Below are 18,833 nucleotides of genomic sequence, written 5' to 3' on the forward strand. Positions count from 1 at the left end.
ATCACTTGCATCTCGCTTAGACAAAATGCACCCACCCAGAGCCTCCCTTGAAATTTCACACTCGTCTAAAAATGAACTGATCCTGTGAATTTCGATGGGGCAGGTCAAAGGGAATTGATTGATTATGATTAATTTTCTGTTTTGCTTATCGTGAATGTAGATTCGGATGTCACTTTTTGTCTTTTTTTTGCGACATTAGCTGACAGCCGTCACCTACAGTTTGCCAGAATTCATAGCTGAGGCCCGGAAGCATTAATGTGCTTTTTTGCCTCCGTAGGCTTTCGACGCTACCTTTCGAATCAAGAAAGTAGGTTTCCTGTTCATTATTGGCGTGCTGCTCTCATACCCTTGGCGTCGCAACCTCATTATTGGAAGCTTGAATGCACATATTTCAACCTTCTTCAATGAGCTAATACAACAAGTTAACACTTCTGTGATCAATTCTTCTTCCATTCTGTTGTCTCCCACTTTGCCGTACTCCTTGATTACAAGAATCTGTCGTTGTGGTTGTCTAATGCGTGATAGTGAGAAGAGTCCAAGGGCCACATGGGCATAGAATACAGAAATAGTGGTGACTAGAACAAGGCTGAAAGCTTTTCAGAAGAAGCAATAATCTGTAATGAGAGACTTTAGGGATATTATGAAACTGCCAAAAATCCATACACATCGGCTTACCACATCTCCTTCTCAAGAATCATCCCCACTTCCGCCTTTCAGTGTCTTCAAAAGACAACACCATGAAACGATGCTACGTCAGATTGCAATCTAACTGAAACTGTTGACCGGTGCTGTTTGTTGCTATTCAAGCGTGACTTCAAAGAGAATTCGAATGCAACTCTAGAGGTTCCATTATGTGGTATTCAGAACACTGATAGATCTTCTCTGCTTTGTGAAAAAGTTATATTCACTGTCACTCCCTCTTCCTTTATTTATAAAAATCTGTTTACCTAGGGGAGTCTACCACAAGTTTCACCATTGAAGCAAACGGAGATTAAATGATGAAGAACAGCTACAAGATGTAGAGTGTATTTTCCACAACTGAATAAATATTAAATTACCTGACATTTCTGCCCTCGGTTTCCCTAGGGCCATGATGTCTCTCTCCAGCTCTTGCCGAACTTTCTCTTGAGATCCAGGCAATACTCTAAAGATTGCATTGAAATCGCCTATTTTTTCTTTTTAATTACTTTGAGGACATCGACTTCGACATGCTTCATATCGTGGTTGGACACCAGAAGTCTCTCTACTAACAGTAGCATAGTTAAAATCCCTGAATTAAACTTACAAAATTTTCTGGATTTGTGCTCGAGTTTGCAAAAGTGTGAGGAATCTGAGCAAACAATTTAAAACCTACAGAGATTAATCGAACCGAAGAAGTATCAGCGAGAGAAACCTGCTTTCATTAGCAATATCCATTTGTTTCATTACGTTGGCTAGCAAATTGGATTTCTGCAGAATTAATAAAAGGAAAGGATACCCTCAAAAAAAATAGCGCAGCCAGGTTTCGATCCTGGGACATCAGGGTTATGAGCCCTGCGCGCTTCCACTGCGCCACAGCGCTTGACAGTGAGTAGAAATGAAAGTATGCACATATATAGCCTTATAATGAAAATGTGTTGTTTACGCTTAATCACATCCTTTGTGGTTCAGCCTCCCTTAAATCTTCATTAATGCCATAGTTGGACCTTAAAAAGCCGAAACCTGGCGCTCCTCTAATACATGAAGTCTATAAAAAAAAAACCTGTGGTTTTGAGCCGTTCAGAGTGCATTCAAATTTGGAAGAAGAGATTGTCTCTAAAGAAGCAGTTGTTAAGCTTCTATAGCACTTTTTTGCACCCAACTCCACTCCTCAAGTAGTTTTACACCGCGCTCTAGTCCAAATCTATTACAATGTATATCGGCGAAGGAATCTAACGAAAGAAAGAAAAAAGCCGCTCCAATCACGAGTCGATGTCTGGAGCAGAGTAGTTGGTCTGGTTATAGTCCCACAAGAAAGTCACCTTGTCAGGAACGTTTTGGGCGCCACACTGGGTCGCATAGTCTTTGCCCTCCAATCTAGAATTGATATAATTCTCGTAATCAGAAAGCTTGCACGAGAAACCTGGCCCGTTCTGGCAGTGCTTGATGGGCACCACAGCGTCGTTAACCACGTACCTCACGTAGCTGTCGTTGCCACACTTATACTTCTCTGTGTACAATCTAGCTCCCATGGGCACGATCTGGGTGTGGGCATAAGGTACGGGGAAAGGGATGTAGTCGTTCGGCAAAGGCTGGTCTGGAGCCACAATACCGAGGGCAGAGTGAAACTGCTCAATGTTGGTATCGTGAGTGAATGCCAAAACAACTTTTTGTGGAGGGTTCTCTTCCTTCAAGTAGTCCAACGTGGCCTTCAAGAAAGGAGCGCCAATAGTTGCCGTGAGGTTGTTGCCTGGGCCGTTGCTGTAGTAGTAGCTCAAGTCCAGCGCATACGAGTTTCTGACGAGCTCATCGTTGGTGAACAAGTTGCAGAAGGGAGAGTAGCCCTTGGCGTTGATCTCGTAAGCACACCACGCAATAAGGCGGTCCACTTCCTTCTCGCTCAAAGAAAAGCCGTCGTTGCCTTTGGTGATTCTAGCAGCGGCCGCGCTCAAGTACGAAGTGTCGAACTGCTTGACAAACTCGTTGTTGGCGCCAGAGTGATAGTTCTTGCACGAAACGACAGGAGTCAACGAATTGGCGCCAAACTTGTCTTCCTCGGCAATCACAGCAAAGTCCACCTTCTCATCGTTGAAGTCATCTCCCAAGAATCCTCTGGCAAAGTAGCGAGCAGTGACATGGCATCTGCCTGAGTTGGACGTGAACACGGTCAACTTGTCCTCGGAGTCAAACACGTCTGAATATTTCAGTCTAAACGCTGCACCGTGGCTCAATGCATCAGTAGTACCAGCGTATGGCCCCTCTGAGTTGAATGGAGTCGTCTCCTTCTCGTAGTAGTTCTTGTCGGTGACAAAGTACTCGTAGTTGTTGAGAAAGGCCAATTCCCCCACAAAAGGCTTGCCATAATTTTGGAACTTTTGATAGAGCTCCTCAAACTCCTTCCCTTTGTTCTTGGAAGGGTACCTCTCACCGTGTCTCAGCAACAAGTGGATCTGCTCCAACTTGCACTGGTCGGGAATGTCGGTCAGAATCCCGAACCCCGGATGCTGGATGTATGGCCCGGCGCCCCCCAAGTACTTGACCAAGTTGTACTGCTCTGTCGACGCCTGGTGAGGCGTGGCTACGTCCTGGAACACCAGCTGGGAGGTGAGAAGTAAGCCGTTGTTGATGATTTGAGAGATGGCAACCATTCTTTGGGGGTTTAAGAAGTTGGGGGAATTGGCTCAGTATTTATACCCCTGCTGGAACACGTGTAGTGGGCATCATGGTGCATAATAATGAGATAAGGACCATGTGGTTATCGCAAATTTCAAACTTCGCGTCACTAAATGGTTTTTCCGGGGTGCTTGTTGACAAGCCGTTTGACACAGAAATAAAAAAAAATAAAAAAAATTGGTAAACAAGTCTGAGGATTAGGCGAAAGATGTGTGATAGGTGACTCTGACCATTGACTGTTACTTCATCAACTTTAGTTCTTTGGACAAGATGGTAGGCGTGATGACATCTACCCCTTACTAGAGTTAACGGTATTGTTTACAAGATTTGCCGACTTGCGCTAGCGATGTTCACTGAGAAGCCACTTTGGACCAATCGTTCGCTTCTGCATGCCGGTATCACAAGCTGGCGACACGTGTGGATGGAGTTTAGGCCGTGGATGTAATATCCGGATGGGCTATTGACGATAGACATGCAGTTTCAAGGCTACTATAAGCCGTGGAGGTGAAATTGTGTAATTGGTTTGGGGATGCCAACCCTGTACAGTTTGATTAGGAAGGCTTGATACCTGAATTGGTATTGTGATCAAGAGTAGGCAGAATGCATGGCTATAGGCTGCTTTACGTGAAACATGATTGGATGTTAGGGAGCAAAGCTGGTGTTATCCAGCTGGGTTGACTCCCTACGTCATAAGACCTGCCCTGAATCTAGATATCAAGCTCAACTTCGATTTCACTGTGAGCTCTTCCCTCAAAGTTCACCTTCTTTGGTTCTCCCAACTGCCCACTATCCAGGAAGGCAACAGCCCATCAGGGCAACTGGTATCGATAGCATTGTCGCCATTTCTCTTTGACATCAGCCTCCTATGGCCCTTCAGTTGAACCCCTACCCTGTAATCTGAGCTCCTGAAGCCAATCAGTGAGTTGCACTTGTATGGAAAGGTAGGACCTCAGCAGAGTTTCATTGCCCTCGTAGTATCAAAATTGCCCCATAGACCCTTTAGAAAACTACTAGAAAGAGGTAAATCCTGGTAAAAAGTTTCAGGTGTAGTCCACTGACGTTTCGCTGAACTTGATAGTGATATTTACGTAGACAGACCCAAAACCAAAACCCCAACAGTCACCTTGATTACAAAATTGAATCAAGTATTATTATTTGTCATGTTCTCATTAACTTGAATGTGTCCTCCCAGTTGATGATGACTGTCTTGCTATTCAGCGCTTATTCCAACTACGGCAAGTGTAACAGCCCACACATTACCACACATTTGCCAGCAGAATCTCCAGGAACTTCCCTATTCAGACGTGCAACCCACATTACTTGCCAAAGACCATGAAATTGAGGTACCCTGCTCTTCAATCGTTTAGGGAAAGTATACTGCCTTCTATTTGTATTTCTCCACCAAAAGAATACATTTTTTGTTCACTTTAACCATCTTTATCCCACTAACGTTATGGCTCTCCCATATTTGACAGAACATACTCAACTTACTCAATTCCAGCCCTACACTGCTGAACGCAACGACACCGAAGAATCCGTTCTTCCCCACAAGTTTCGCCATTTTTGCCGAACAGAGCCAAACATCTTTAAAGAACCCATTGACCCCATAATGCCAGTGCAAGAGCCACTATTTGTTGAAGCGAAGCAAGAGACCAAGAAATCCTATTTCGAGATGTTCTCTCTGTCAATATCCAGTGCTCTTGCCTGGCTCTATCCCAATGAGAATGTCAAGGTCTCTTTTGAAGGGGACAAACCAAAAAAAGCGATAAATGAAAAAATTGGTGCAGAGTCTGAAACGCTGTCTTGCCGACTTCTAAAAACAGAGTCGACTGAAGGACTTGAGCTAGGAGACATCAATGTTAATCCTGCCAACCATGAGACTAGGAATTTTGAAGAAACCCTTCAGGAGGAGTCCCACTTAGATGAGCTAGTAGAAAACCTCAGCAGATTAAAGGCTCTTCTGGAAATAGCCAGTGCTGAAGAGAAGCTGCCTTTGCCAGAAAATTTACAAGACGCTGTGTCTACCTTGTGTGAGCCAAAGAAGTGGCGCCCGTCTCTAGAAACCATCAAAGAAGAGAACGAGGAGCCCTCAGACCCCCTATATATCCCCAAAACCACCTGCAGCGACGAATGGGGCAGCAGCTTGACCTTGACCATGTCGAACTCCCGAAGTAGCCAATGTGAGGAGGTAGGGTTATTCGAGTCTTCTCCAGACTCTGAAAGCGACGGAAGTCATATGCTAATGGATTTCGGGCTACTTAGCCTGATCTCTGGTCTCGAGGAGTATGATAGTGAAAGTGAAGAAGCAGAAGAAGAGGAAGAGCTGGAGGATACTGAGGAGCAACAGCTTGATGTTCCGGATTATCTCCAAAATATATACAATCACCAGGCAGTAGGAATGCCCCACATGGGTACCTTTCTTCTGTTGGATGCTCTTGCAAACAACCTCAAGGTGCCTGAATTCTACCAGAAGTCCTCAGACAAGGTACACTTCAGCATGTTGGCCAACGAGGAGTTTGAGGCTGGTATGCCTCTTGTTAGGAATTGTAAGGCCATTGCCAGGAAGCTTCGTGGATGCCTTAAGAAGAAGAAGCCAAAAAAGAGGATAATCTCAGGTAGCAGAAATCGGCCACTTTCCAATAAACCAATGCTGGAAGACTTTCAACTAGAGGCGTTCGAAGAAGATATCCAACACCTTCTCGATCACGTTGACTTCAGCAAAAAAGGAATGGACGAGCTTGACTATGACATTGAGATTGGTGATGTTGTTCAGCTGCTCACAGATGTTTTCCAAAAAGCGACTACTTTTGTCAACAAGCCAAATACCCAAAAGTACATTGACGTCTGTTCGTGCTACCACCAGCTTCGAGTGCAAATAGAGCAAGCCTCTAAGAGAGTGAACGCTCTCATCACGAGGCTTGAAGTGGCTGTTTTTGAAGAAAGCGCTCTTGAAGCAAATATCATGCCCCACGTTGTACAGATTCACGAAATCCAGCAAGAGATCCACAAGAAGATCATACAATTGAAGAATGGCCAGTTGGCAGAGAAATTTGTCGCCCAGCACGCACATGCTGTAGAATTGCAACAGCAGCTCGAAACCATTTTCCTGCCTTTTTTCCGTTGTCACCAGGAAGGGTTGCAAATTGGCGATATTGAGGATGCCTCCTACTTGGTGTGCAAGAAACAGTACGATGATACGTGCTTGTTGCTAAATCTGATGAAGCCAGAAGAGACAAAGTACTTCTTCGAAAGCTACATTGACCAGCTCCAGAACGCTTCTGACTATTTTCTGTACCTTCTTTTCTTGTTCGTAAGAGGAGTTGAGAGCCATTGCGCCAGGTACAATTGAGTACGGAAAAGCAGAACTCAAATTGGTTAATCTGTAGATAAATCTATCAAGCTAAGTAATGCAATAATTCTTAATTTCTCGTAGGATTTCAATCAGTGGGAAGGACCACTTTGGGTATATGGACCATAGGAACAGCGGTATTTATAGAGTCGCACCCTTGAGGTATACTCTTCGTCTCACAATCTCCATCTCTTTTTCCCCAGTTATGACAAAAGTCAAACCAATCACCTCTACAATGGTATTCGAAGCCTTTTGGGAGTGCCCAGAATTGGCCCTCGTTCGTAATTTCATCTCTCGGCTCTGGATGAGAATCTATGACCTTTTGCAAATGGCTGCAAATCTGAACCAAACCTTGATGTACCTCTGGCTCCTCTCTCACGCCACCTGTCTTTTGGGCTTTGTGGGTTCCTTTTTCGTTCCTGGCGCCTACGACGCTGCTCTTGTGGGCTGCACCGCAACCTACGTGTTGGCAGTAAGCCGTCACTTGAGGTTTCTTCTCAGTGACACAAGCTTCAGAGGTTCACTGAGCACAAGAGCACCCATAAGTGAGTTGCTACGAGGCGAAAACACCATTTTGCTAGCCATGGCGACGCTCATGGCCACAACGGCGCCCTCGGTGGTGAAAATGGTGCCTTTTGCCACGTTTGCCTCGATGAACTTGGTGTCGTTTGTTCTTTTGGATGTGATGACGGCTAGCCACTTCACCAAGACCCTGGTGCCGTTCCTTCGGTACGTCGAGACCACCATCTTGTCTCACATGTGTTACTGGGATTATGCCGTGATGGCAGCGTATGCATGGGAGGGAAAAGCGTGCTGGTTGGTGATTTTTGTGGTGACATGGCTCATGAAGCTTGAGATCTCAGAGTTGAGCAGGAAATCGGTGCATGGGGTATTGGCGGTTGTCAGCTGCGTGATCAGAGCTTCGGGAATTGTTTTACTAGTGCTGGCGATGGAGGACTTGAAGCTGGGAGCTGCCGTTCTCTTGCCAACGAGAGAAATTTTGCTTGCCGACAAAGCAGCAGCCACGCCCGTTATAAACCTGTCGCTGAAACACAGAGTCGAATCCCTCATGTTCGACTCCTTCTCCATCATCAACGACGTCGACAGGTAGACCAAATAACAATTCTTATACTTAGTTCTTCAAGTCGTCTCTCATACTGATGAGCTGCTCCCATCCCTCGGAGCCTTCCCACATGCTCTTTCCCTTCGACATGAGCGATCTGACCGCCGTTCTGGCCTTATACTTCCAGTCCTTGCACACCACATCGTCAGCACCGTGCTTACCGGGCATTTCTCCAAGAGACTCGTACGCAGAAACCAAGTCAGAGCATGCCTCCACTGCGTCCGTCCACACCTTCTCATCGGAACCAAGCTCGGGGTTTTGCGATGTTGCTCTGAAAGCCTTCTCATGGCACTCAAGAGCAGCCCACGGCCTGTGACGCCAAAGCTCCACTTTGGAGACGATCCGCCAACATCTCGCTGAGTGTGTTATAACGCTGGGCAAGATGTTGCACACGAGGTCAATGCAAGATTTTTGGAAATGGGTGATTCTTTCCTTTTCACTCGTGGGGAAAGGTTCTTCCATGAGAATCTGTGCTAGCGTCTCAATTACGGGCAAGTCCACCACGGTCTCCTTGCCAGATTCTTTTCTGATTGAAATGAGCTCTTTGGCAGCATGCAACACATCGTTCCACTCACCCAATTTAGCAGCTACCGTGAGGTAGTTTTCGTAAATCCTCCATGACCTCGAAGCGCCCTCTCCCTGCTGCAATGCTTTTTTCAAGGCGCTGAACGCCTGCTTATCCTTGTCAAGCTTCAAGAGAGCACTGGCCAAGTTGGACCAGGCATGAGAGTTTGTATCGTCCAATGAAACACATCTGGTGAATGCTTCAGCTGCCAACTCAAACAGGTTGGTTTCAAGACCCATGCACCCGTAGAAGAACCAGTTTTCGTAGGAAAGTGGACTCACAGAAAGGCATTCGTGCATGTGCTCGATGGCCAGGGCCAACTCTCTTTTATTGTAGTAGTAGCGAGCAAGTGACGCCTTCGCCTTGGGGTACCTGCCAATTTCCCAAGCTTTCTCCCAGAGAGATTTGTCTTGCTTGATATCACCGAGGATACTGAATGCCCTGGCGTCCTCTGGGTGAGTGGCCACTCTCTCTAGCAAAATCCTCTCTGCAACGTTTTCCTCCTCGACTGCAGCGTAGCAAAGTGCTGCCTCCACGGGCATCCCAAGACGCTCATAGATGGCAATGGCCAGCTTGAGTACTCCCAAAGACATGTACTTCTCAGCAAGTTTGGCGTCCAAAGACCACAGGGCCATCAAGGGCAATTGGTGTACGAATCTGAGTCTCGAAGCCACCGAGGCCAGAGTCTGGTCCTCGGCCTGGGGCAAGACCCTAGACTTAATCTTGATACCGATTTCCTCAACCAAAGAAGTCATTTGCAAGATGCCTCTCTCCACTGTGCGTGCTTTACCTGTTTCGAGAACAGAACGTTCCCAGAGAGCTCTGCCAAATACTAGCCAATTGACGTTGGAGCCAGAGGCGTACACGATTCTATCCACCACAGCAGCAAGCTCCTCATCCACCAAAGTATTTCCTGACGGGGTTGTTTGCTTCAAAGTGGTGAGACGAAGAAGAAGCTGGATGTTATCGAGATCGTTGAGCGCCGGCTGGCTATTTGGATCAAGGCTCTTGAGGCCTTCAGGCACCTCGGAAGCCAATGCCACGGGAAACAAGCGGTGATCCCCAGAATCGTCGGATGCCGGCTCTTGCAAGTCTACTTTGATCTTCTTGTTAGCCTGGTCGTCCCTCATATCCACATCTGCGAGAGATTCGAATTCTGGCTTTTCTAAGAGCAAGTCTGAGTTAAGCTCAAACAGTTCTGGCGCTTCGTTCTTTGCATCCGTACCGAAAACGTTGCTTTCGGCAGATTTTGCCAAAAGAATTAACTGGGCCGTGTGAAAAGTTTGGAATTTCGTTCTCTTAGCCTTTGCACCCGTCAATGCAAACTGCAACTGCGACACCTCAGCAGCTTTCTTCAAAAACGGCTGCGCCAAGTGCTCTGTTTGGGCGTGGATCCCATTCCTAGCATTTTCCAAGAGATAGATCAACTGAACATGTTTTTGTAACTCCGCATCACACGATCCTGTTCCCACAAGCCAATTGACAATAGGCTGCTGTAACAAGAGCGAGGTAATCAGCGCCAACGCATCAGATGGCTCGGAAAGCACAGAAAGGTGCACCTGCAACGCCCTGGCCCTCCACCATACTAAGGACGCTGTCACTGGCGAACTGCCCAATTTCTGCACAGCTGCCACTGTTTGTTCCGAAAGGGTCTCTAAAGATGCATCTGGAGATTTTCCAATGAGGGATGCTCCAGAAACACCCATGAGGCGCTCAAAGACGGTCAATGCTAGGAGAATCAAAAGCGGCTCGTTCATCAAGTCATAGGCGACTTTGCCCTCGATGGTGAGCAATTTAACTGCTTCTTTTTGTAAGAACTCCTCATTTGTATCTGGAAAGATTTCGTTCCTCGAGCTGAAGCCAATCTCTGGCCCTGTAAAGTTTGCTTGGATGAATGTCTGTAGAAGTGCTACTGCCCAGAGCTGAAGGAGAAGAGGGTCTTGTGAGTTGACAATAACGTCAGCAAATTTAATTAATGTCTGCTTGAGGCCCCGTGACTCGAGGTCTGCAAGAACTGCTTTCGCCTCGGGAATTTGAACAAACAGTTGCAACTGTTCAAGCGTCCACGAAGGTGATGTGCCTCCGAGAATAGTGCCGATGATTTGGTGCACTGAGTGCAAGTCCAGGTACTTCGGTTTTAGGAGTTTGTTTTCGGGAACTAGCAACAAGAGCTGCGAGAGAAGAATCCCCAATTCGTTCATCATCTTCTTGTATGTGTGAGTTGAAGCTTACTAAATCTACAAAAAAGTCGCGATGCTCATCCTGAAAAACACCTTCTTCCCCAGTGTTCTTTCCCATGCATCAACGCCCTCTCTTCAACCTGCAGTGCATACCGCGGTATGCTTTGTCTATTAGATCTAAACATCCATCTCTTTTCTTTTTAGCTTAATCTCCACCGAAGAACGAGCGCCGCTTGTGCTCACTGTGGGTGCTGTCGCTGCGACGGTGGTAGTCGCTCAGTTTCCTCGACTTGCGAAGAGAGTTTCGAATCGACAAGCGGCTCATCTCCAGCTGCTGGTTCTCATCATCAGAAGCAAAATCAATGACCTCCTCTTTAACAGCGAACGGCTGCGCCGGCGTTTGCGAGAGGCTTTTCTTCATCTTAGGCTTTCTCTTTTCATTGGTCCCGTCGAGGTCCACAAGTGCCGCCTCCTCTCGCTGCTTGGGCGCTGGATGAGGTGGAAGTGGAGGTGGCTTCTCTCCCTCAGAGCTCTCTCCAGAAGACAAACCCACTTCGAGCTCGATGAGATTCCTGTCGAGCTCAAGTGAAGGTCCTCGGCTTCCGCCTCGTGATGTCGCAGCAGGCTGTGGCACTGAAGATGCAAGTGTCTGAGAAGGTGGTGGAATTGTAGGCTCCCCCAAAGACAAATGGCCAATGTTTAGCTCTTCGGCTCCAGAGGGGCCTGGCATAGGGCTTCTTTTGGCTTTAAGCGATTCCCCCCATGGATTAGCGTCTTTTCTGCTCTCTTGCACCGGCAAACTGTCTTGCACCGGTACCTTACCCACACTATAGGAATGCTGTATTTGATGCTCCATTCTGTTTGGAGCTTGAGACGATGCGTCCATTGACTTCGACCCCTGCAAAGGCGATGGTCTTTTCATGCCGTTGGCAAACTGCTCATAATTTGGATCTAAGGTTGTAGGCACATCGTTTGGTCCAGCCTTTCCAGAATCATCAACAATTCTCTGTTCAACCTGGGGTTTGCTGGGGTTAGATTCGGGCAGGTAGAAGTAGTCATTATCATGCTCAGGCTTAACTGGGGGCTGTTTTGATGAAACTGTTGTTGAGGGAGCAGACGATGAAGGCAAAGATGTGGACTTCGTCTCGCTTGGTCCTGTTCTTGTAACAAAATGTCATTCACTAGCTTCTCAGCATCCTTATCTATGTGGGACAGCGGCTTTTCCCATGCCAGTGTGGACTCAAGATCAGATGGTCTCTTGGTCTCGGGATCTTGCAGGTGTTTCCTACTACCTGCTTGAACATCCCGCCTGTCTCCGTACTCCAGAGATTTTCTTGAAACCTTATCTGCCTCGTCGTTAAGCGCATCAAGGGATGGGTATCGTTCCTCTGCATTGGCCAACTTAGAGAGCTCATCCAAGTCGATATCGGAGTCGTTAGCCGTAGTTCCGTCAGTGACATCAGCATGTTCGACTGCACTTTGAATTGGGAACGGGTTGTTTGACTGTGTCTTGCTTAGCTTGGCAAGATTCGACTGTGAGTCGCTCCTTGAGTAGGATTGACTCTGTTGCACTGGCGATGCAACGGGTGGTATAGACTGTGGAGGAACAGAGGCAGGTTTGGGGACCTGAGATGCAACGTGGTATGGATACGGAGAGGGGGCATGAGGAACTGGGGCCAATGGGACCGAACCTAATTGCTGTGGGGATGTCAAAGAAACTGTAGAACCGTGAGCCTTGATACTGGGGCTGGGAACGCTCGACACGCTTGGCAGGGCATTTTCAAGGTGCTGAGTAGACTTCTGAGACGATGTTCTGTGCGGTCCCCCTGCCGCAGTAGCCTGCTGAGCTTTCAACTTCCGCATCTCATACTCCTGTTGCTGTTTCTGCTGCTCATAGTAAAGCTGCTGTTGCTTGCGAAGCTCTTCTTGCTTCTGCTGTTGCATTTGGTGTAACGCCTGGAAATTATATGGTCCCGCATGGTAGAAGTCTTCGATTTCGTATTCTTCAATGTCCTTGCCGGTCATCTTACAGAGAAGCATCAAGATCTGCACCACGTTGGGCCTGTAGAGGGGGTTCTCTTGAAGCATTATGATAATAAGGTTTTTCAAGTCTCCGGAGAACTCCGGTTGAGGCAAAAATTGGAATGATGCATGGAGAATGGCAATGTCGCCCGTAGCCTCAAAGGGCGTCGTGTAGTAGCATAGCTTGTAAAGGAAGCAGCCCAACGCCCAAATATCCGACTTCTCATCAATAGGCTGCGCTCTGTACAAGTCAACCATTTCGGGAGATCGGTACTGTGGAGTTGTTTGGTACAAAATGTCATGACTCAAGAGTTGAAACTCCCGCTGGTCTTTGGGCGGGCGGATCGGCACGGATACTGAGCCGAAGTCACAGAGCTTGAACACGTGGTGGGCGTCAATCAAGACGTTTTCGATCTTCACGTCCCTATGAATAAGCTTCAACTTATGCATTTCGTAGAGCCCTAGCGTGATGTCCATCATGATCTTAAGGATCTCCTTTTCGGTCAATTTCGTCCGGATCCTGGCGTTCATATACTCAAGCAACGACTTGTTCGGACACAATTCCATCAACACAAGCACCTGGTACTGGCCGTCTGGAAGCCTTTCCGCGTTCGAGTCGTAATATCTGACTATATGCTTGGCCAGATGCAACGTCTTCATCACATCGACCTCCTTGCGCAAAGCATTAAGCCCACTCTTATCTGGAACAATGACCTGCTTCAAGCAGCCAATGTCGGTATCGTCGTGGGGGGGATCCATGCTGACCTCGTAGATCTTGGAGAAGCCTCCTTCGGACAAGAAGCGCACCACCTTGACGGCGTGAGAGCCGACTGTTAGTGAGCTGCCTTCTGTGATGTGGGACATAGCCAGAATGGAAGGTGGAAGCAAGAAAATTTATATAAGCTTGGTGGTTGTGGTGGCAGTTGAGGTTGGTGATAATCCGATAAGGCGAAGTAACACACACAATGTAAGCATTGAGGCGCCGCCCTCGAGCGGATATTCTGTTTTGTGCACGACCAAACCCAACACCAGCTACAAAGCATATGCTAGCGTTTGAAACGAGTTAAGGACGAGCGGCAATTGAATCCTTTGGGGAATTGCCTGTTAATTGTGGATTGCTGGATGTTCAAGAGCTGTGCTGGAACCTGCTAGGGTCGACTTCGATTGCCCTGGCTCAGACTGTAATTTTTCGCAGCCATTTCGCAGCCACTACTTCTGGAAGTGATCCCGCAAGATAAGCGCTATCTCGTCGTAAGCATAGGGAATAAATACGATCTCCTTTCCTGAAGCGTTTTTTGTGAGTGAACACATCTTGTGCTCAACGTATTCTCCCAATATACTGCGGAAGTTCATCTCGTTGGAGGTGACGTACTCCATCAAACACTGCTCGTAGAGCTTCTTGAACTCCACGCCTAGCTTGATCAGACCACGAAGACCCGTACGACCTGATTTCGACGCTGCGGCGTCTTCCAACACTTTCAATTGCATCTCCAGCAACACACGGTAGAGATTTTGAGCATTGGAGCTCAACGACGTCAACACATACTTAGCACCCTTACTACCTACGAACTTCTTGGACCGGCCCAATCCAAGCACATCTTTAAAGGAAAGCTCAACACTGTACGGGGTGTATGTGGTAGCCTCGTGCCAGAGAAAGTTGAAATTCTTGAATCGGTATAGGTCCCACAAAAGACTGGCATTGACATTGTCGACAGATGTGATGAGCCATACGTCTGGAAGCGATGCAAGTTGAGAGAGAATGTTTTGAGATCGTTCATCTCTGAACGCTTCGCCGTCAATGTTGTGCACCACAAGAATGAGTCTCGGTTTCACGAGTCCATTTTCTTGGTGACGAACAACTTGCTTCTTCATATAGGTAACCAAGAAGGGGAACGCCTCGCTCATGTGCTTAGGCATCTTGATGTTTTTTTGTTTTCTGACTTCTGGAGTGATGATTGCTGAGGCTATGTCGTAGATCACCGGCTTGAGCTTGGTGGCTGGATTATACCCATTTGCAACCATGACAACAGGATACTCGTCGTCTTCTTGAAGCACTTGCTCGTACCAGTCGAGCAAGTAGTTGTTGACGAAATCAAGAACAAACTCTGACTTAGACCCAATGCCGTAGAAGTTTAAATTGTACCCCTGGCTTAACTCGAAGCAGTATTGGTGGTACAAGTTCTTATGTAGTGATCGAAGCGCTTCAAGCTCATTCTTGTGGATGAGGCTGCCCAATTTGACCATAGGCAAGAACTCATCGTACTCCAATTCTGGAGCTCGGGAGCTCAATGCACTAGACGAAGGACGGAATCGAAGATTGTGTTGCTCAAAGTACCCTTCACTGCCCTCCAAGAAGTATGCTCTTTCATCCACTAGACGACCGGGGAAATTCAAATCAATATCTGCATTGGGGAAGTACTTTTCGATGTAGCTCTTGTCTTTGATAGTGCCGTCCCGATTTAGCTCGGGCACCGGGAGAGGCTCAAACTGCTGGATTGGCGTCACCTCGGCATTTGGCTGCGGTTTCTTAGAGAGACCACTGATCTGAGGGATATAAGAAAACGAACTGTCACCAGTGTTATCAAAATTTAGAGAAATTGAAGGTTTTGCTTTCGGCTCTTCCACTGGGGTGCCCTTGGCAGAGTTGGACCTGTCCTGAAAAAACTCAAGGTCATCCATATGGAATATACTGTTTACAGTGCCTGTGACCATCTCTTGCTTACTAGGTCTGCCCTTCTTGGTTCTCCTTTCAAGCTTGGCAGCTTTACTGGGGGTGGGCAGCTCAGAGCGTGCTGGAGCCCTTGGTTTGCGTGGAGTGCTCACCTTCCTTTTCAGGCGTTTGGGTTTGTCATCCTCTGACTCGGAGAATCCTTCTTCATCAGTACTGTCTCCATCTTCTTCTTCACTGTCGTCACTCTCCAGGGTACTTTCGTCGTTCTCCTTCTTCGCCGCCAACAGTAGCGCTTGGCGAAGCTTCCTCTGCTTCCTTCTCTCTTCCAATTCTTTTCTTCTTTCTTCCTTCCTGATCTTTTCCTCTTCCAAACGCTTCCTTTCTGCTTCCTTCTCTGCCTCTCTTTTCTCTACAGCGGCTCTTCGTTCTCTTCTTCTTGGAGTCAATTCCACCTGAACTTTCGGTCTTTTCGCTGCTTCTTCCTTTCTTGGTCTTCCCCTTCTCCTCTTAGGGGGCAGCTCCGCCTGTTTCGAATCCTGGATAATCTGTTCTGCTAGATTGAGCTCTTGTTGTCGGAGAATATTGTCTTCGTCGTCAGCTTCTTCGTTCATTAACCTGGAGTATGTAGAAGCCGCTTTTTTACGGGCCAGAAGATCGAGCTCTGAGGGAGCTCGTTTAGCGGGACTTTGGAGCCCTACTCGACGTGTGGGTGTTTTCGTTGGTGACTCTGCTTCACTGGCTGAGGGGGTGACATGTTCGAGATTCGGGGCATTGTGGCCATTATTAGTGGAGCCGATGTCTTCTGAAAGACTTTTGGAGCCAGGATCTTGTGAAGTCCCCGTCATTGGTGGTGTTTCTTTTTAGATATGAAGGCTTCTTGGAGCTGTAGCCGCTTTCTGGAGTGACATGAAGTCACGTGTAAAAATTCAAAAACGAACGATTCAACAACAAAAGGGGACAATTGAGAGAAGCAGAGACTACTAGAGTGAAGAACTAATTATTATAAAAAGAATGAAGTTTCTATTAAGACAGCTCGTTGCCAAGTTAAGCTAGTGGTGATGATTTCGACGAGGAGCACGTGACACATCACGTGCAAATTATCAACGGTCTCATCGCAGCGCTATATATTTCGATTGTCTCGCATCAACCACAACAGCACAGAATGCTATCGTTCTGCCCGTACTGCTCAAATATGCTCTTGATGTCTCAGGGCGAGGACGCATTAAACAAGCTCCAATGCCCCACGTGCCCTTATGAGTTCAGAATTCTGGGGTTTCAAATGTTTGAGCGTAAAATCCTACCTAGAAAGGAAGTCGATGATGTTTTGGGAGGTGACGGAGCCTGGGATAACGTTGACCAAACCACAGCACAATGTCCTGTAGACTCCTGCGGGAATGATAAAGCCTATTTCTTCCAGTTGCAAATCAGATCTGCCGATGAGCCTATGACGACTTTCCTCAAATGTACCAAATGTTCTCACCAGTGGAGAGAGAACTAATCGTCCAAAATTGCTGACCTTACATGAGCATCGCATCACAGTTTTGTGCTTTGAAGATTGACATTTCTCCAGCTGCTAGGGTCCGCGAGAAGTCTTTTTGAGAGATATTCGATTCTCTCATGATCTGGTTCCTTCTCTGAAAGGAAGAGAATGCTTGATTGGGAGCATGACTGGGACGACAGACTGTGTCGGTTCGGACGCAACGACTCCTCGTATGTATTGAAGGAAGATGCAATGAAAGATCTCCTGAGCGCTTGCCAACTGGATGTCAGCTTTTCCTTTTTCTCCTCAGTTTCTGGCACACCGTCTGTACCGAGCGAGGTTGACTCATTATCCTCAACAGATGATTTATCTTTCACTGAAATTTGTTTTTTCAAATGAAAGATGTCGGACAGACTCGAACAACTATCTGTATCATAGTCACTAGACCCACCTAGTGTGGAATTAAAAGTTCGCATGTACTTGGCAGACTCGTAGTCCCGTTTGTATCCAGGCAAGTTATACTTCTTGTAGTACTTCTCTTGTTGCTCCTCAATGAACTTTCTGTAGGAGATTTCACGACGGCCCTCTGTGATCTTCTGGAGCTTGAAGTCCTTATTGCGTCTATCGACAAAATCCTGCTCTTCTGGAGTCCGCTTCTTCTGAAATGTGGAAGCTGAAACCACTTTTCGGAGGTTGAGGAGAGCAACTTTTTCCGTCAGTTTCACTTCTTCAATTAACCTTTCTTCTTCTTTGCATTCCTCGGTATCCCAGCGGTCAATTGTAGCCACTGGTGTATCTAGAATTTCATCTGGTGGATAGTTGCCGTATACTTTTGCCATTTCCTCATCAAATATGAAGCTGTTACCGTCGCAGAACTTCCCAAAAAGCCTAGACATGACAAACCCATTCATCCACGAACCCTGGTCCTCTGTAGGATACACCTGCCTAGGAGAGAACATCTCAACAAGCCTCGCTGTTTCTGAGTACGATGAATGTCTTGCGAAAATTAACTTTACGTCGGCTGGTAGAAATTCAGTACCATTTTTTGGGAGCACCCACTGGCGATCTCTCAATTCGTAGATCCTGTTTCCCAATTGAGTTTCTCGGATCATCTTCAAATTCGCCTTCTCGTCCACACGAAGAGTGTCTAGTCGTAGAGGGAAACAGGTACCTGTCAAGTCTAGAATGTTGAAGTTCACACACTGTTTGATCTTGACGGTATATGGAGGCATAGATTGTGTATCTAGATCGGCGCATCCCTTCGAACAAGTATGAAACACGCCTTTCTTGTAATTGCCAGACTTGTGCCGTTTCATTGCCGCAAACAAACTTGGCCCGTTCGTAGGATCTCTTTTAGCACAGTAGTCAATCTTTCGTCGTAGCGCAGCATCGCAAACATGTAAAGCGCCTCTAAAATAGCTCAAAATAAATGCCCAAGCCTGCTCAACCCAAGAGTTGTATCATGAAACAGAAACACAATCTCTGGATCCTCAGGGTAATCCTTCAAGAGTTGTATGGCCGTATGGATCCCGGCGTTATTCGGAGGGATCTCTATGTACGGTTCCCGACGGTAGGAGAAGCTCATATCCACATACATGTTATCTAGCTTTTTGCTGCCATTGATGTACGGAGAAAGAGCCGGCATCGTCTGCAAAGACTCTCTCCACCAGCCCTCAGCCTTAATATCACCCGTACACAATACATTTGCGGAATCGGACTCCACCAAGAACATGGTAGCGCCCAAGCAATGGTAAGCTGGCAAAAGCGTAATAGTAACATTCACAGGCTCGCATTCAGAGTCTAGAGATGAGCCTGGTGGCAGAAGCAGAACTTCAAACGGTTCATGAAACCTTTTAGCCTGTAGTAGCGGCATCACCCTATCGTACTTCCCTGAGAGCTGAAGAAGCCTCTTCGTGTCCTCTGAGCAATAAACGTAACCAGAGAAGGACTTTGCAAGTAATCCCACGAGATGGTCAGCATGGCAGTGGGTAAGCAAAAATGTAGAACAGCTCGTGTTGAACTTGTCGATTCCCAATAAGGAAAACTCCCTTATTCTGCCATCAAATGGCATTCGCAGGTCTTTGGATCTAAT

At 47.0% G+C, this 18,833-nt stretch overlaps 8 protein-coding genes and 1 non-coding gene across 9 annotated transcripts; 2 read left to right on the forward strand and 7 right to left on the reverse strand. All coding sequences in view use genetic code 12, as the record gives it.

Annotated features, from left to right (window-relative positions):
• Positions 1 to 1,489: 1,489 nt before the first annotated feature.
• Positions 1,490 to 1,561, reverse strand: CJI96_0003652. The gene has a single exon. It is a non-coding gene; the product is annotated as a tRNA-Met (tRNA).
• Positions 1,562 to 1,940: 379 nt separating this feature from the next.
• Positions 1,941 to 3,326, reverse strand: CJI96_0003653 (histidine phosphatase family protein; the record flags this gene model as incomplete). Its single annotated transcript, XM_029033168.2, has 1 exon — positions 1,941 to 3,326. The coding sequence occupies one exon, from the start codon at positions 3,324 to 3,326 to the stop codon at positions 1,941 to 1,943; it is 1,386 nt and encodes a 461-aa protein (XP_028891760.1).
• A 1,478-nt stretch (positions 3,327 to 4,804) lies between these two features.
• On the forward strand, positions 4,805 to 6,700 carry CJI96_0003654 (uncharacterized protein; the record flags this gene model as incomplete). Its single annotated transcript, XM_029033167.2, has 1 exon — positions 4,805 to 6,700. The coding sequence occupies one exon, from the start codon at positions 4,805 to 4,807 to the stop codon at positions 6,698 to 6,700; it is 1,896 nt and encodes a 631-aa protein (XP_028891759.2).
• Positions 6,701 to 6,935: 235 nt separating this feature from the next.
• CJI96_0003655 (uncharacterized protein) lies at positions 6,936 to 7,811 on the forward strand (the record flags this gene model as incomplete). Its single annotated transcript, XM_029033166.2, has 1 exon — positions 6,936 to 7,811. One exon carries the CDS (start codon positions 6,936 to 6,938, stop codon positions 7,809 to 7,811), a length of 876 nt encoding a protein of 291 aa, XP_028891758.2.
• Positions 7,812 to 7,832: 21 nt separating this feature from the next.
• Positions 7,833 to 10,592, reverse strand: CJI96_0003656 (tetratricopeptide repeat-containing protein EMW1; the record flags this gene model as incomplete). The annotated part of the gene is made up of 1 exon (XM_029033165.2): positions 7,833 to 10,592. The coding sequence occupies one exon, from the start codon at positions 10,590 to 10,592 to the stop codon at positions 7,833 to 7,835; it is 2,760 nt and encodes a 919-aa protein (XP_028891757.2).
• A 181-nt stretch (positions 10,593 to 10,773) lies between these two features.
• Positions 10,774 to 13,454, reverse strand: AKL1 (serine/threonine protein kinase AKL1; the record flags this gene model as incomplete). The annotated part of the gene is made up of 2 exons (XM_054702137.1): positions 10,774 to 11,666; positions 11,708 to 13,454. 2 exons carry the CDS (start codon positions 13,452 to 13,454, stop codon positions 10,774 to 10,776), a joined length of 2,640 nt encoding a protein of 879 aa, XP_054558112.1.
• Positions 13,455 to 13,799: 345 nt separating this feature from the next.
• Positions 13,800 to 16,106, reverse strand: CJI96_0003658 (origin recognition complex subunit 2; the record flags this gene model as incomplete). Its single annotated transcript, XM_029033163.2, has 1 exon — positions 13,800 to 16,106. One exon carries the CDS (start codon positions 16,104 to 16,106, stop codon positions 13,800 to 13,802), a length of 2,307 nt encoding a protein of 768 aa, XP_028891755.1.
• A 688-nt stretch (positions 16,107 to 16,794) lies between these two features.
• Positions 16,795 to 18,057, reverse strand: CJI96_0003659 (uncharacterized protein; the record flags this gene model as incomplete). Its single annotated transcript, XM_029033161.2, has 1 exon — positions 16,795 to 18,057. The coding sequence occupies one exon, from the start codon at positions 18,055 to 18,057 to the stop codon at positions 16,795 to 16,797; it is 1,263 nt and encodes a 420-aa protein (XP_028891753.2).
• A 104-nt stretch (positions 18,058 to 18,161) lies between these two features.
• Positions 18,162 to 18,812, reverse strand: CJI96_0003660 (uncharacterized protein; the record flags this gene model as incomplete). Its single annotated transcript, XM_054702138.1, has 1 exon — positions 18,162 to 18,812. One exon carries the CDS (start codon positions 18,810 to 18,812, stop codon positions 18,162 to 18,164), a length of 651 nt encoding a protein of 216 aa, XP_054558113.1.
• Between the last annotated feature and the right edge of the window lie 21 nt (positions 18,813 to 18,833).

Source organism: Candidozyma auris, chromosome 3 (genome assembly GCF_003013715.1).
Source record: "Candidozyma auris chromosome 3, complete sequence".
NCBI lineage: Eukaryota > Fungi > Ascomycota > Pichiomycetes > Serinales > Metschnikowiaceae > Candidozyma > Candidozyma auris.